The sequence below is a fragment of the Puma concolor genome, chromosome C1, assembly GCF_028749965.1.
Source record: "Puma concolor isolate L17-30 chromosome C1, mPumCon1.1.hap2, whole genome shotgun sequence".
Taxonomy (NCBI): domain Eukaryota; kingdom Metazoa; phylum Chordata; class Mammalia; order Carnivora; family Felidae; genus Puma; species Puma concolor.
Genome location: NC_141674.1, coordinates 11,387,707 through 11,405,994, shown reverse-complemented (window position 1 = coordinate 11,405,994; position 18,288 = coordinate 11,387,707). Strand labels below are relative to the sequence as shown.

Genomic DNA, 18,288 nt, shown 5'->3' with positions numbered 1-18,288 from the left:
ACTAAGTGAGGACACCGAAGTCTTTTAGGGCAGGGAAAGGGGGTAGGGTCCTGGCAGCAAAGGTGGATGGTTCATAATAGTTTTCTGACAGGCAATGACCATTTAGACTCAATACAACTGACTGGGCACTCAAGGGTGGCAGGCTCAAACACCACCTCAAGAAGCCATTAAACGTCAATTCCAACTCTCCTTTTGCCACCGATACGAACACTGACCTCTATGCAGTGACTAGAAGATTGTTAATTAAATGCCAACGGGTGGCAGCAAAGACTACTTCACGATACAATCTCTCAGGGCAGATGCTTCTCAGACTCAAATGCTTCGTGTTGACTGCCATCCATTGTGGGGGGCTTAATCTTAAATCAGGAAGCAATCCAGATTCAAATGGCTCTAAATCATTCTAATCCAACACCGGTTAACAGCACGATGAGATAAAGCACTGACTCTGTTGGGAAGTTACTGACTTCTGGTGAAACAATATAGTTTAGAGGTCAACAGGAAAACAGCATTTGCTTCAGTGTAAATTATATCCATTAGTGTCTAGAAACACAGTTATTAGTTTTATTTATCAATCTCTAAGGCCGACTCTGAAAGAGGTTCAGTTGTGAGTGAATGAGAACAGAAAAGGTGCATCACAGTGAAATATCCAAGTTAAGTAGCACGGGGCATGTGATGATGGCCTTCGGGCACTGGCACGCCAGTTACAATCACTGTGTCAGGTCAAGGAGAACGTGGCCCCAGTGTGTGTTTTGTGCTAAGAAAGCAGCACACAGTCCTCCAAGGGCTGAGGCTTCACTGGCCTAAGTGCTGACCGTAGGGGACAGGCTCAGTACTACAGGAGAGGAGAAGAGGATGAGAACAAGGGACATTAAGAATAATTAAACCGTGCCTACTTTTACCCCATCTTTCTAAGGAAAAAGAAAAAAACGAAGAAATTAAGTGCCAGGTATCTAATCACAACCAGCCTGCAACCCCGTATGAAGCCCGAGGCTGGGAGTTGCCTTTTTTCCTCTTGATAAATCAGCCAGTAAACTCAGGCTGCCGTCTCCCAAATTTACATTCCAGGGAGACGGGAACAGAGTGTCTCCCGGGGAGACTCTGCGAGGCTAGGGAGAGAAGAGTCAAGTCTTAACTCCCGTTTCAGGGAGAATTAAACCTCAGCGCTGCCCACGTTATTGAACCTGTGCCCCCAGACAAGTTTACCTGGCCGAAGCCTCGATTTCGTCTTCAGCGGAATGAAAATTTCTTTCGGGTAGAAGTGCCCTTCTACCACTCTAGGCAGTTGTGTGCAGGGATATGAGAAAGGAACTTCCAGTTTTCCAGAAGAAACAGGCTCATGAGACCCCTAACGGTGTAGTTACCTTCAACAACAACATGCTGTGGGGCCGATATTCTTGATTTGCTCTATTCACAATGGCCAGATGGAGCTGGCTTTTACTGGGATCTCCCTCCCCTCCTTGGACTGTTCCACAACAGTTGATGAAACTATAAATAGGAAACTATACTTCGATGTGTACGCGTGCCAACATACGGATGTATATACAGGCTGGTTGTAACCAGATCAGACGAGGTGACCTGGATGGCAGAAGCTAAGTTCCAAAACTGCGGCGGACACAGAGACTTTCAGAGCACAGACGATGACCGGATGGAAGGCTGAACGTGGCGTCTATAAATACCTGGTCTGGGGCCCACTCCAGCTGCAGCACACACACACTACATGCATCATGGCTTCTGACGCTCTGTTTGAATTAGGAAACAGACAAGCAAACTTGGGTTAACAACGCAAACCACACAGCATGCAGGGTTATTGTCTCCATTCCTCTGCCGTCTTTATAATCAGGAGCTGGTAGAGTCAAAGTTGGGGAATGCTTCTGTAGTCTGGTTGGTTTAATTCTCTCACAATACACAGAACAACGTGTCAACTTCAACAGATCTTCAATAGAACTTGGAAAGGAATTCATCTCACACACCCACACACATGGAACTCATGGGCAGACGTGTGAGACAGGTGGAAACAGCAGACCCATGGATGGGATTACAAGCTACGGCAATCTTCAAGGTGAGCGAACACTTGTGACAGTCACTTTCCCAATTTCTTTCTCAGTTGACATTTATTTTTGGGAGAAAAACAAATGAAACTGGATCGTCCTGGCTTAACTTGTCTTCTAGTCAGTGTTTAGAAAATGTATCAGATATAGCTCCTATCCTGACTTATTTTTCTGCTGATAGAAAAGATAAAAGATACTATGGCATAAGGTAGCCACCAAAGGAACAGTTTTTGGCAAAAATACTTTTACCTACTAGGTCCAGAGTTTTGATTTTGAAGATACTGGGAAGTCAGCGTTCCAAACAAGACAGACCTGATGTCGAATTCATTCACTATTTAAATATTGGAAAAATTAGCACAAGCCATGTATCGTCACTAAAAAAAATATCATCCTCTGGGCAAAAAAAACCACTTCCTTTTAATCCTTTTCTGAAAACTATTTTTATTTTTTTATCTTATTTTTTTATGTTTTTAAAGTAATCTCTACGCCCAACGAAGGGCTAGACTCTCGACCCCGAGATTAGGAGCTGCATGCTCTGCGAACTAAGCCACCCAGGAGCCCCTCCTTGTAATCGTTTGAATTGCCACATTCTGTTCACTGTGCCTGAAAACACCTGTGGTTTCTATTTTCCTCTCCTTAACTTTTTATTACAAGAAGGTAATTACCCAAAGAGGGTAACTGTTAGTAGGTTAGAAAGCATTGCTTCATCAGCCAGTGCTTCTCAAATAAAAACACCACATTGTAGGGGGAAAATAGACATTTCACAAGATGGTAATACATCCTCATTTTATTAATACCCAGAATAACGACTCAACTGACAAGTTACTAAAAACAGGTAAAACCTTCTAAGTGGGTATGTCAAACTCAGTCAAGCTTGCCTTGCAGGGAAGCTTAAAACTATTAATTCCATGGCTGTTCAGAATATTCCCCTTCCTACAACCAAGGCTGTATTTTGTACGTAAAACTCAAAGGTGCCAAAAGGTGTCAAGGAGCAGACTATGAACACAGCCAGCTTGGAAAAGTCCATCCGCTACCCACGCCCATTTTAATTTTAAGAGGCTCAGGGCTATACCTTGGGTGCTCTCCATAAAAACACTGGCACAATCTGGCTGCCTTTTTCTTTTTTTTAATAAGCTCCTACCTTTTATGTCTTTAGGAGAAAGCTATTCCCTGAACTTGTAGCTCTAATACATTTTACTGTATCAGAAAACACAACATGTGGTATTAGTCACTGATGAATATAGCTCAAGACTTGAAAATAACCCCAACTTAAAAGTTAATTCTCTTCAGTTTCTAGAAAATGCATCCCACAGTCACGGTTTTAGAACAGATGGGGAAAATGATCACATGGAGGTAGGATTTCATCGAGAATGTGTCCTTCCATCTTACCCAAGAAAACTTGGCTGGGTCTTTAGACTTTAACCAAGACAACTGAGACTCACAAAGAAGTGAATGAGGAATCCCCGTGTCAGGGGTCTGCAGACGGTTCTAATTTGGCCCAAGAACACACTATGCAATCTCATTAATAGCATAAACCCTGTATTCTGATTAGTGTTCAATTATGCTCCTTATTGTTGGTTCCTCTGTCTCTGGTAGCAGCGCTTTCAGTAGATATTAATTCAAAAGGTTAGGACTGCTTAGTCAGGACGACAATGCTATCCTTCAAAGGAAGCGGGCCTAAGAAAAGGAAAATAAATGTTCAGGGAAACTGCAGAACTAAAAGGAAATGTCTGCTTACTGCAAGAATTTGTGTTAGGAAAAAGGAAACAAGATTTTTTAGGAAGCCTACCAAAATGTGCTTAAGCAAATAACTGCCCAAGGTACCTAGCACACAGCAATGGATCTGTTGAAACACCGAGTTTTTCTTTACCGTATTGAGAGAGGACAAGGAACACATCCGTGACAGCACGATGACATGGATTAAGAACTGAAAAGGTCCCCAAACCCTCTCAAGCTCCAACCTCCCCGGCTCACTGACAACAATGAGCAAGTTATCCCAGAGCATGGCCACTGCAAATACCTGCATCCTCTACGGATTTCTGAAGAGCTTCTGCTAATTCTTGGTCTGCAATCTCTTCTGGCCGCACATCCTCTCGCCCCGCCCCATACGCCAATCGGGCACACTCTGGTAACTCTCCCTCGGGCAGGAAGGTGGTCTGTGAGCCTGTCGTGCCGATCACGAGCACATTTTTCTTGAGGTCGATGGAACACTTAGAAGGAAGAAACCAAAGACGGATGATAGCGGATAAAACACCATGCAGAAAAGTTATCCTGAATTTAAATATTTAAGTTTTATTTAAGTATTTTTTAATGTTCGTTTATTTTTTAGAGAGAAAGAGAGTGAGCAAGTGAGCAGCAGAGGGGCAGAGAGAGACAGAGACAGAGAGACAGAATCCGAAACAGGCTCCAGGTTCTGAGCTGTTGGCACAGAGCCTGATGCAGGACTCAAACTCACAAACCAGGAGATCATGACCTGAGCTGAAGTCGGGTCAGAAGCTCAAAAGACTGAGCCACACAGGTGCCCCTAATATTTAAGTATTTTTTAATTTTTTTTTTTTTTTTTTCAACTTTTATTTATTTTTGGGACAGAGAGAGACAGAGCATGAACGGGGGAGGGGCAGAGAGAGAGGAAGACACGGAATCGGAAACAGGCTCCAGGCTCTGAGCCATCAGCCCAGAGCCCGACGCGGGGCTCGAACTCACGGACCGCGAGATCGCGACCTGGCTGAAGTCGGACGCTTAACCGACTGCGCCACCCAGGCGCCCCAAAGTATTTTTTAAAACATTTAAAGTTTATAGCAGAATCAAAAAAAAAAGCTTATAGGAGAATCATCTTTATATGATGTAGTTTTATACATATTTGTCCAACCCAACCTCTGTTCATTTCTGAATTTAAATGTAATACACATCCACTGGACAAAATTGGGAAAAATGCCAAGCATAATCAGCAGCCCCACTTTTTAGAAATACAGAGATGATTTTTTCTTAAAAAAATGAGACATACCATTTATACACTCACATTACTATTTACATTGTGCTTACTGCACAAAGTACCAATCATCTCAAAAGTGGTATATGGGCAAGGCAATCTTTATTTTTTTTTCTTCTTATTTTTTTTAATACAGAGAGACGGAGACACCAACTCGGAAGAAAGCTCCAGGCTCTGAGCTGTCAGCACAGAACACACGAACTGTGAGATCATGACCTGAGCTGAAGTTGGACGCTTAACCAACGGAGCCACGCAGGCACCGCAAGGCAATCTTTATTTCGTACTTATAACTACCCTCCTTTTCTGTGTATTTTTCTAATTATTTAACATAGGACAGTACACACGTATGTGTTTTCTATCTGTAAAACTGAAGACTACTGGTCGATACCATGACTAAAAAATGGGGAGAGAGTGACAGGTTAATAAATTAGGTTTTATTAATACATGCATTCACTCACCCCTTCCACTTAAAATTCTGCACCTTGATTAGAATATTAATGCAACATATGTTTTATAGGATTTCGGTATTAGAACGAGTATTAATGACATAGGGGTACCTGGGTGGCTCAGTCCGTTAAACGTCCGATTCTTGATTTCAGTTCAGGTCATGATCTCATGGTTCATGAGATGAAGCCCTGAGTTCTGCTCTGCACTGACAGTGTGGAGCCTACTTAGGATTCTTTCTCCCTCTCTGCCCTTTCCCGCTCCTGCTCTCTTTCTCTCTCTCTCAAAATAAGTAAACATTAAAAAAAAAAAAAACAGTATTAGTGACATAAAAATATTGTCTAGATACGGGGGCGCCTGGGTGGCTCAGTCGGTTGGGCGCCCGACTTCGGCTCAGGTCATGATCTCATGGTCCGTGGTTCAGGGCCCGCGTCGGGCTCTGTGCTGACAGCTCAGAGCCTGGAGCCTGCTTCAGAATCTGTGTTTCCTTCTCTCTCTGTCCCTCCCCCACTCACGCTCTGTCTCTATCAAAAAATGAATAAATGTTAAAAAAAATTTTTTTTTTTAAATATTGCCTAGATACAAAACCTTGCTGGGAAAATTTTATCACCCAGTGGACACTAATTGCTTCTTCAATCAGAAGAGTTTATCTTTAAACAAATTACTAGATTTCAGAGTGGAAATACAAATATTGTAAATGAACATAGTTACAACTCATTCTCCCCATACTAAACAAACATTTCCACTGCCCGCATCTTATCTACACCTTCTTCTTTAAGCACTGACAAGCTGTGAAGGATGTACTAAACTTATACTAGCAGTAAAATCATCATGTGTTTTCTAGATCCCGCTACAAACCCATCAAAACTTACCTGAGTTCTAATCAGAAACTAAAAGTAACACAAGAGAACCAAGTTGCCCATTATACTCTCAAACAGATGGCGGGATTTAACAGATTCAGAGAGATTTCACAAGAAGAGATTCTATTTCTACTGATAAATCGTTTCAAACCATGTATGATGACATCCTTAATTAGGGACCTTTCCAAGTCTCAAAAGCCATGTCTTCTCAGTTTTCTAGTATATATAACCAAGAGAAATGATGCAATCATACCCATGTAACATACAAAACGTCAGTGCAGAAAGATAGTGAAGCACTTAATTACCTGATGCCGTTTCAGCATGTCCAGTCCCAGAAGCATGTCCATAGGCTGTTCCTCAAGGATAGAGAAAGAGCACGCCAGGAAATCTCCTTCAATTTGAACCTGAGCTAAAGCATATTAAGAGAAGGGATTGCGGATTTTTGCTTCAAAAGCCTCATGCAATCTTTGGAAAGATTGCATTCTGTGCCTTGCTTCTTGCAATCAGTCAAAGCCAAGGCAAAGCATGAAACAAGTGAGTTAAGTATGAAAATCCAGTGAACCCGGGGCACCTGGGTGGCGCAGTCGGTTAAGCGTCCGACTTCAGCCAGGTCACGATCTCGCGGTCTGTGAGTTCGAGCCCCGTGTCGGGCTCTGGGCTGATGGCTCAGAGCCTGGAGCCTGTTTCCGATTCTGTGTCTCCCTCTCTCTCTGCCCCTCCCCCGTTCATGCTCTGTCTCTCTCTGTCCCAAAAATAAATAAACGTTGAAAAAAAAAATTTTTTTTTAAATAAATAAACAAAAAAAAGAAAATCCAGTGAACCCAATGACCAGTTTAGAAGTCCATGAAGGGGGCACCTGGGTGGCTCAGTCGGTTGAGTGTCCGGCGTCAGCTCAGGTCACAATCTCCTAGTTCATGGGTTCGAGCCCCGCATCGGGCTCTGTGCTGACAGCTTAGAACCTGGAGCCTGTTTCACATTCTGTGTCTCCCTCTCTCTCTCTCTCTCTCTGCCTCTCCCCCACTTGTGCTCTGTCTCTGTCTCTCAAAAATAAGTGAATAAATGTAAGAAAAATAAAAAATAAATAAAGCAGAATAAAACAAACACCTATGCATTTATTTCCCCGGTTAGGAAACACAAAACTCAGAGGTTCCTTATGTTCTACTGCTCATAGCTTCGTGTCTTCTCCAACCCTCCCGACTATCCTGGCTTTTGTATCAATCATTCTTAGCTTTTTAAATGATTCTTACGAGTCTTGTATGATTTTCTTTTTAATTTTTCTTTAACATTTATTCATTTTTGAGAGTGAGAGAGACAGAGCATCAGTGGGGGAAGGGCAGAGAGAGAGGGAGACACAGAATCCGAAGAAGGCTTCAGGCTCTGAGCTGTCAGCACAGAGCCCAACATGGGGCTTGAACTCATGGACTGCGAGATTGTGACCTGAGCTGAAGTTGGACCAACTGAGTCACCCAGGTGCCCCGAGTCTTGTATGATTTTTAAAAAAATCTTCTTAATGTTTATTTTTGAGAGAGAGACAGAGCATGAGCAGGGGGAAGGGCAGAGAGAGCCGGAGACACAGAATCCAAAGCAGGCTTCAGGCTCCGAGCTGTCAGCACAGTGCCCGACACAGGGCTCGAACTCATGGACTGTGAGATCATGACCTCAGCTGAAGTCGGACGCTCAACCAACTGAATCACCCAGGCGCCCCGAGTCTTGTACGATTTAAAAAAAAATTTTTTTAATGTTTATTTTTTTTTTTTTTTTTTTTTTTTTTAAGAGGATGAATTTGATCTGGTTTAGGATTTTTTTTTTTTTTAATTTTTTTTTTTCAACGTTTATTTATTTTTGGGACAGAGAGAGACAGAGCATGAACGGGGGAGGGGCAGAGAGAGAGAGGGAGACACAGAATCGGAAACAGGCTCCAGGCTCTGAGCCATCAGCCCAGAGCCCGACGCGGGGCTCGAACTCACGGACCGCGAGATCGTGACCTGGCTGAAGTCGGACGCTTAACCGACTGCGCCACCCAGGCGCCCCTTAATGTTTATTTTTGAGAGAGAGACAGAGCATGAGCGGGGGAAGGGCAGAGAGAGCCGGAGACACAGAATCCAAAGCAGGCTTCAGGCTCCGAGCTGTCAGCACAGAGCCCTATGTGGGGCTTGAACTCATGAACTACGAGATCATGACCTGAGCCAAAGTAAGACACTTAACCGACAGAGCCACAGGTGCCCCCAGTCTTGTATGATTTCTAAGTGACATACTATTTAGTTTTGTGTTTTTGAATTGCCACTCACTAATCTTTTACTCAAGTATTTTGAGGGGTGCCTGGGTAACTTAGTCGGTTAAGCATCCGACATCGGCTCAGGTCATGATCTCGCACATCAAGCTCTGTGTTGACAGCTCAGAACCAGGAGCCTGCTTCAGATTCTGGGTCTCCCTCTCTCTCTCTGCCCCTCCCCCCCCCAAAATAAACATTAAAAAAAGTTAATTAAAAAAATAAAAAATAGAAGTATTTTGAGATCGATCCCTGCACATGTAACTGTTTCTTTCATTTTTTTTTAATTTTATTTATTTTTTTTTTAATTTTTTTTTTTCCAACGTTTTTATTTATTTTTGGGACAGAGAGAGACAGAGCATGAACAGGGGAGGGGCAGAGAGAGAGGGAGACACAGAATCGGAAACAGGCTCCAGGCTCCGAGCCATCAGCCCAGAGCCTGACGCGGGGCTCAAACTCACGGACCGCGAGATCGTGACCTGGCTGAAGTCGGACGCTTAACCGACTGCGCCACCCAGGCGCCCCTGTTTCTTTCATTTTTAATTATCCTTTAGGGCACCTGGGTGGATAAGCTGGTTAAGCGTCTGACTCTGGACTTTGGCTCAGGTTATCATCTCGCCGTTCATGAGTTTGAGCCCTCCATCGGGGCTCTGTGGTAACTGGGGTGGGCCTGCTTGGGATTCTCTGTCTTTCTCTCTCAAAAACAAACTTAGGGGTGCCTGGGTGGCTCAGTCGGTTAACCATCTGACTCTTGGTTTCTACTCAGGTCATGATCTCACAGTTCATGGATTTGAGCCCCGAATCAGGCTCCACTCTCTCCCCTCCCCCTCCCCTGCTTATGCTCTCTCAAAATAGACAAATAACTTAAAAAAAAAAAAAATCCCTAGTGTACTGTAATGTCTAATATACCACAATTGATTTATTCTACTGCTCTGGGACTTTCTGGGTCACTTCCAATTTCTGTGGTCATAAGCAATGCTGCCCTGAGTATTCTCCTGGTGTGTATTCAGTTTCTCTAATGGTTATATATACCACAGAAAACAGAATTACAGGGTTCTAGGGAATATTAGGTTCAACTTTGCTGGGGGATGTTGAATTATTTTCCAAAATGTTTCTAGCAGTGTATCAGAGTTCCTACTGCTCCACATTCTCACCAACAATTAGTATTATTAGATTGAAAATCTTACTAAATTTCCCTGACTAATAATGAGTAACTTTTCATGTATTTCTTAACCATTTGGGTTTCCTATTCAATAGTGCCTGTTCTATTGCTTCTGTAATTTTTTTTTAACATTTATTCATTTTTTTGAGAGACAGACACAGTGTGAGTAGGGGAGGGACAGAGAGAGGAGACACAGAATCTGAAGCAGGCTCCAGGCTCTGAGCTGTCAGCACAGAGCCCAATGTGGGGCTTGAACTCATGGAGCATGAGATCATGACCTGAGCTGCAGTCAGACGCTTAACTGACTGAGCTATCCGGTGCTCCCCATTGCTGTAATTTTTAAAAAATGTCTATTTATTTTTGAGAGAGAGAGAGAGAGAGAGTGCACAAGCAAGGGAGGGGCAGAGAGAGAGAGAGAGGAGGAGGGAGAGACACATAACCTGAAGCAGGCTCCAGGATCTGAGCTGTCAGCCCAGTGCCCGAGGCGGGGCTCAAATCCACAAACTTTGAGATCATGACTCAAGCTGAAGTTGGACCCTCAACCAACTGAGCCACCTAGGTGCCCCTGTAATTTTTTTTTTATAATTTTTTTAATGTTTATTTTTGAGAGAGAGAGAGAGAGAGAGAGAGAGACACAGAGCACAATTCGAGAAGGGGGGCAGAGAAAGAGGGAGACACAGAATACAAAGCAGGCTCCAGGCTCTGAGCTGTCAGCAGGGCTCAAACTCATGAACCATGAGATCATGACCTGAGCCCAAGTTGGACACTGGGCCACTCAGGACCCCTGTAATTTTTTTTAAATTTTTGAATGTTTATTATTTTTGAGAGAGAGACACACACAGAGTATGAGCAGGGGAAGGGCAGAGAGAGAGACACACACAGAATTCGAAGCAGGCTCCAGGCTCCATGCTGACAGCTCAGAGCCAGACGTGGAGCTCGAATCCACAATCCCCGAGATCATGACCTGAGCCGAAGTCGGACACTCAACCTAGCCACCCAAGTGCATCGCTCCTGTAGTTTTTTTATAGCATCTTACTGAATTGAAGGATGGACACATGCATACACACACACTGTATATATTCTGAAAACGAATCCTTTATTGGTCACTGTTATAAAAACTCTTTCCTAGTTTGCATTTGTTCACATCCTTTATGATGTCTTTTGATAAAAAATTCTTAATCGTAATGTGGCCCAATCTACCAAATAATCTCCTTCTTAACTTTTAAGGAACTCTTTTTCTGCATGCGAGATATTCTCCTATATTTTCTTCTAAAAGCTCTGATACTGCTTTTAACATCTAGGTCTGTAACCCACGCCGAACTGACATTTGTGTGTGATGTGAGGCAGGGTCCGTTTTCCTATTCATTTTTTCCACAGGGACACCCAGCTGGCCTCGCATCATTTCCTGAAACCTTCCCTCCGCTCTGTAAGATGTCCTCTGTCATTTATCAAGGTTCACGTAAGCACAGGTCTGTTTCTGTTTTAGTCCTTTGGTCCTGACATCTAGAAGGGAAAGTCATTCCAGAGTTATCTTGCCTATTCCTACAATAAAGGGCTGATTTTATTTATTTATTTTAAAAAAAAAATTTTTTTTTTCAACATTTATTTATTTTTGGGACAGAGAGAGACAGAGCATGAACAGGGGAGGGGCAGAGAGAGAAGGAGACACAGAATCAGAAACAGGCTCCAGGCTCTGAGCCATCAGCCCAGAGCCCGACGCGGGGCTCGAACTCACGGACCGCGAGATCGTGACCTGGCTGAAGTCGGACGCTTAACCGACTGCGCCACCCAGGCGCCCCAAAGGGCTGATTTTAAATGAGCACATCAGGTCTCACAAAAAACCTACTGAGATCTTGATGGTACCACAGTGACTACTGCTGATGAATGTGGGAGAATTCTCACCTTTGACACACTGAGTCTTCCTACCCATGACACAGCTCTCCTTTATTTAGATTTCCCTTATGATCATAGGTTTTCGGCCTGCTGTCGTAGCCAAAGCTGCAAAATGCTAAGACCTTTCCATCCACAAGGAAGGACGCGAGGGACTGAGACTTACTTTGCCTCATCCTATTATCTTCCTACCTAAAACCATGGAAAAATCAAACCCAGACTCTGAAGCAAACCAGTTTGTGGTATTACAGTCCTACTGTGTGTAGGAAAGTACGTGACAGTAACGTATTTAAACTACCCTAATTCTATATAAATCAATAAAAGAAACAAAAGACTCTAATAAACAGACAACTATATTACAAAACAAAAAAGAGAAAAATGGGTAGAAATGATCACTTGCAATGAAAGAGCAACTTACAATAAAAAAAAACCACACTTTTTAAATCTGTAAATTAAGGGACTAAAAATTAGTAATACTTGATTGTAGAAGGACATTAAGATGAATACTGACGAAGTGCTGGAAAAGCCATTTTGGTGCAAATTAGAAATACATCAAGAGGCTTTAGGTGTTCATAACCTTTGACTCAGTAGTTTCATTGACAGGAATCTTTAGTAAGGAAAAAAAAATTAAAATGTGCACCCAAAAAACCCCACAAAAATGTACTGCCATATTACAGTAACAAAATATTGGGGGAAAAAAATTTATCCTAAAAGTTGACCATTAAACCCATATAAGAGAATCCCATGCATCTGCATGGTGCTTATGAAAATTATAGTAACGCTGAGAACATGTTATCTTTTCTTAAAACAGAGTATGAAATTCTATACATTATACGACCACCTTTTACAAGAATAAAATGCAAGGGAAAAGGGTCAGAAGGAGATTACTTGGTGGTTGAGTCTCAAAGGGATTTAAGGAATTAAGAAAAAAAAAATTTTGGTTACAAAGGAAGGACTGAGCACATGTATTTATCTCCATTTACTCCTGAAAAATTACAATAAAAGTTTATCTTTTTTAAGGTACAAATCACTAAGGGCAAAAAATAAATATAAATAAATAAATAAATGAATAATTTAAAAAACACACACAGAAGAGACAACTGAAACGTAATTTTGGGATAGAAAGCAGAGGACAGTGAGGAAAACTGGGAAGCAAGCCAATTAACATCACAGAACCCCCAAGTGTTTCATGAACAAGTACCTCTGCAGGCAGGGGTAGAGGTGAGTCCAAAGTAGCAAGACTGGGTGAAGGTCTATGTAGGAGGCACAGTTAGACCTTGGGGTTCCCTCTTGACCTCTGCTCAGCCAGGTGACTATCTCCTTTCACCCCAACAACAGACTAGAGGTTTATTTTCTCAAGAGAGTGAAACAGAGGTGCACACGGAGAAAGACAAAGACACAAGAACCTGATTGAATCCCAGGGGGATTAAGTTTAAGTTTACTGAGCCTCTAGCCCTTTCCCCCCTTCCAACTTCCAGATCACCAAATATCGCCAAGGCTGCCTACCCAAGTAATGTTCCAAACAGCCTTTTGGTGTCCCAGTCTTCACTATGAGCAGATGCCAAGGATCACCAGGTATCTGAGAAAACCATCAAACAAATACAAAATGTAACAGAAAGGCTGGAAGGCAATGTTGAGGAAATCCCACAAACACCCACCACACCCAGGACACACGAAAGAAAGAAACAGGAAAGAAAGGAAACTACAGGACAAGTCTAGGATAGGACGTTATCCCACCGAGTAACAAACATCCTGGGGGCGGGGGAGAGGAAGTGAAAGGTACCCCTTGCGGTGGATGAAGACAGATCTACACCCAAGCGCATCACTGTGAATTTGAAATTCCACAACACTGAGGTCAAAGAAGATTCTATAAGCTTCAGAAATGGAAAAGAAACCTTTCAAATATAGGATCAAGAACTGAGACAGCAGCCAGCTTCTCCGCAGCAACACTGACAAAAACTGTGGAAAACAAAGTGACTTCCCACTTAGCCAGACTGGTAGAATATCGGAAAACAACAACAATGACAAATTCTGGTATTTAAGGACTCAGTTTCCTCCCTTATATTCTTTCTCTGGAAGCTACCCTCCAATAAACTGAGGAGCAAAATTACAAAGAGCAAGACGAGGATTCACATAATCCCATCTAAGCAAGAGGAAAGCAGCCTTTGGGACCCAGTCAAGAGAGATCCTGAAACAACAGCTGTGAAGCAGCTCTACAGCACTGGTCCAGTCTCTAGAAGAATCTTCAACAGGATGAACTGTATAAAGGAGATTTACACAACTAGGTAAGTGTTTGGGGACTGAGGAACACTTAGAATACCAGATGACCAAAAGAAGACAATTACTAATTGTAAGACAAACAACACAAAGAGAAAAGCAATCATCTTCAATTAGGTGGCTCAGCTCTCCACAGTATTTACGTGTCAGTGACAGCACGACAAACATGTTATTTCGAAATATGGAGGTGAGCACCACAAGAAATGGGCTAACATAGTTGAAAGCGGTCTCGAAGGAGCAGGAAAATAGAAGTACATAGGGACTGATTTCTTGTAACAAATTAAAACATGTACATGTGTAACTCTGACAGAACACAGGATTTAACATTTCTGGGGATCAGGCTTGCTGGATCAGGTATGCCTACACAAAACAAATTGTGAAACACCCACTACCCTGAAAAGACTCCCACAGTGCCTTTTACTCACCTAGATGTACCCTTCCAATAATCTTCTGGGTGCCCACTCCTTTGGCAATCCCTGCCCACCGACGGTCCACCAGCCTCATTATATTACACCTTTCTGCACAAGCTTGGCTCATAATAGTCATCTGGGCACCTGGAAGCAGAGGGAAACATCAGATAATAAAAATGAAATCCACGTTTGTGGGCAGATTAAAAACTGCAGCCTGAGGACAAGGCAGAAAGCAAGTAGTCCCCCAGGCTTTTGTCTGTGTACGATTATTCACACCTGGGTTAGTCTAGCCCTCAGCCGTTCTTGCCACGCTTCATTCAACTTTCAGTTCCACGCTGGTATCTGAAACACAGCGTAGAAACCTGATAGTGACGGAAAGAATATTTTGTTTGAATGTCTCGTTAAATTTGTTTCATGAGATGATGTTTTAAAACGTTACCAACAGAAAGCAAAACTACCCGGAGAGGACTTCCAGAAAGTCAAACCACATCTACAGATGGGAATGTGTTAAGTGCTCAGTTAAGCACTCCTATACACTCAGGTCAATCTTCATCAAGTATCTCTAAACATCTTACCAGATTATTTTTATTCCAATGTTGGGACTTTATAATTTACCATGTAAAACCCACCATCTCTCAAAAAAAAAAAAAATTAAATCTGAACTCCCCATCTCTGCTCCAACAATCACACTCTGTTTCCTTTCAGGAAGAAGGCATTTAGGGTCTTTTCTCTCCTGGTTACGTGTATTCACCCACACAGCTGGAGCAGGCCCGCACAGGACACAGACACATCTCTGTTTTCACCTACAGCCCTAATCTGTCTCACAGATTCTGGTCTACATGCCCGTGTGCTCAACATATCCATCTCAAGGCCAACAGGGCTATAAAGCTCTTTTCTCCCCCAGTAATTCTCACTTTGGATTTCTCTCTTTACCGAGGGAATTACTTTCTTACAACATAAAACTTAACACCGTTCACTTGTGACTCCTCTTTTTTTTTTTATTATTATTTTTTTAACGTTTATTTATTTTTGAGAGAGAGACAGAGCATGAATGGGGGAGGGCCAGAGAGAGACGGAGACACAGAATCGGAAGCAGGCTCCAGGCTCTGAGCCATCAGCCCAGAGCCCGACGCGGGGCTCGAACTCATGGACCGCGAGATCGTGACCTGAGCCAAAGTCGGACGCTTAACGGACTGAGCCACCCAGGCGCCCCGTGACTCCTCTTTTTTAATTTTTTTTTTTAATGTTTATTTTGTTTTTGAGAGAGAGAGAGAGCATGAGCAGGGGAGGGGCAGAGAGAGGGGGAGACACAGAATCCGAAGCAGGCTCCAGGCTCTGAGCCGTCAGCACAGAGCCCGACACGGGGCTCAAACCCACGAACTGCAAGTTCATGACCTGAACTAAAGTCGTATGCTCAACTGACTGAGCCGCCCAGACAGCCCCCGTGACTCCTCTTCCTTTAGCCTTCCCCTCGCTCTCTTTTTTTTTATTTTTAAAGTTTTCATTATTTTTTTTTAATGTTTATTTCTTTTTGAGAGAGGGAGAGAGACAGAACACAAGCAGAGGACAGGCAGAGAGAGAGGGAGACACAGAATCCGAAGCAGGCTCCAGGCTCTGAGCTGTCAGCGCAGAGCCTGACACGGGGCTCAAACCCACGAGCCATGAGATCATGACCCGAGCTAAAATCGGGTGCTCAGCCGACTGAGCCACCCAGGTGCCTCAGCCTTCTCCCCCTTCTCAAACTCTGCTCCAACCCTGTGAGTAAGTTTTATGCAATTTCTATTTCTGACCTTCCTTCTTCTAACTATAGCAATCGGCCTAGCTCACACCCTATTCCCCTTGCTAATGGACAACTTCTCTGGTTTCCAAACCACTCTGTGGATGCATAATTTAAAGCAAGGAAATAGTCCTGCCCCTGAGGGGTACGGAATTCTCCAGATCTGTAACTATCTTTGGTCTTCCTCAAATAATCGTCTTCTTCAGATCACTCATTCCTCTGCTCACAAATCCTCCATGGCTTCTACTCTTTAATAAGATTAGCCTCTAGCTACACTGTCACAGCTTCACAACCTACCTCATCCTGGCCAAACTACTTCCTGCTGCAACAGACTGAGTATCTGTGTCCCTGCAAAGTTCCTATGTTAAAACCTGACCCTCAACGTGATGGGTTTAGGAGGTGGGGTCTTTGGGAGGTGATTAGGTCACAAAGGTGAAAGTCTCAGGAATGGGCTGAGTGCCCCTGCACAGGAGACCTCGGACAGCTCCCTCCCCCTTCCTGCCATGTGAGGGCACAGCCAGAAGAGAACATCTGTGAACGAGGAAGCAGGTCAGCAGACGCTGGACCTGCCTGCATCTTCACGGTGGATTTCCCAGCCTCCAGAACTATGAGAAATAAATCTGTGTTGTTTATAAGCCCCCCAGTTGACAGTATTTTTATAGTAGCCCAAACAGACTCAAATATCAGACTTCTACTCTGTTCAAAACCCTCCAATTTGACAGGAGGAAATTGTTCCCTTTGCCTCTTACTCGCGCTGACCCTCCTGCAGAGCGCCCCCTGCCTTCACTTTCTCTGATTTCCACTTACACTTTAAGACCAAGCTCAAAACTGTCCTTACCCAGTGAGTTTTCCTCTCCTTCAGTTCCAACACTCCCTGTTCTCATTACTCATTAGGCACCTTACACTTCATGGACACTGAAAGCTCTTGGCACTAGAGGAAAGTTAGATTCAAGAAGGCCCAGCAAAAGTGAAGGAAGAGAAAACTGGAGAAGGCAACTTTCCTCTTTTCTTCCCCTCTCCTCACTCTACCCCACAGAAGCTATTTACTGATGTAAAGTAAGCAAGAGAAGGGTCCCTTTCACCGCTCCCCTGCCTTCTCTCAAGCCTCGGCTTGAAGCCCCATCTTCTTGCTCATGGAGACAACTCAGTTCAAAGCCATGCCTGAGCACCCCAGTCGTGGTGCGAATGTGGTCTCGATGTGTACCCAACACGCATCGGATTTTTGCTGTTGTGGAATCTGCCATCAAACAGATCTGGGGCTGGACCCACAGCCTGCTCCTCGTGACCCTGTCTACCTGAAGAGGGACACCACCTCTCAACGTCTAAGCCTCCCTACCTACAAAATAGGGTTAATAGTCAAACACAGCTCACAGGGATTTCCTGAGGACTAACTGAAATTAAGATGATTTATATTAAGCACCTAATATGTTGCCTGGCGTACAATAGAGGCTCAATAAATGTTGAGTGTGGTAATATTAGAGTCTCTTGGGTATTTGTCTCTCTCACTCACAGGAGCCCCATTAGGCTACAGTTAGTGAGTCTTAACTCCCACTCAGCACAAGTGCCCTGCCTACAGCTTTCAACAGACATTTTTAAACCGAATAATCGGCATATTTGCTTCTCCCAAGAATGTATGCATCTCAAGATACAAACTTTTTTTTTTAAAGTAGGCATCATGTCCAGTCTGGAGCCCAATGTCTGGCTTGAACTCACAACCCTGAGATCAAACCCTGAGCTGACGTCAAGAGCTGGACATTTAACCGACTGAACCACCCAGGTGCCCCCTCAAGATACAAACTCTTAATGACAACTGAAACCTAGCATGTGCTCAAATAATTGTGGATGAACAAACGGAGGAAAGTATTACTTGAGCAGAGGCTTCTACTACTCTAGGGACTCATCCTATCTTACAGCCTGAGGGAACTGCACAGAATGAAGACACAGAAGACCACTCAGCCATACCCGCACGGAGCTCTGTGCGATCTTGCTGAGAAACAGAGCTATTACGGTGAGAAAAGGTGCCAGCTGGTACAGGGATTATCTGAATCCTCAAGTGGGAAACTCCCTGTCTCCTGACCTGGCTGTTAAGTTCTTTAAGGCCGAGAGCCCCGACACACACGCTCCCCCTCCTCGTCGTCCTGGCAAAGCGCTGGTGCACAGAC

The 18,288-nt window shown here is 43.7% G+C and overlaps 1 protein-coding gene across 6 annotated transcripts in view; it reads right to left on the bottom strand.

Moving 5' to 3' along the window:
• Positions 1-18,288, bottom strand: part of DDI2 (DDI proteasomal shuttling factor 2) — a 46,359-nt gene that overhangs the window by 9,284 nt on the left and 18,787 nt on the right. For 2 of the 6 annotated variants that reach the window (XM_086715764.1, XM_086715763.1), the window contains 3 exons: positions 14,365-14,493; positions 6,647-6,750; positions 4,069-4,258 (listed from right to left, as the gene is read on the bottom strand). In XM_086715764.1, the coding sequence (XP_086571890.1) occupies positions 4,069-4,258; positions 6,647-6,750; positions 14,365-14,493 (423 nt within the window). The other 4 variants (XM_086715767.1, XM_086715768.1, XM_086715766.1 and 1 more) reach the window with 4 other exon arrangements.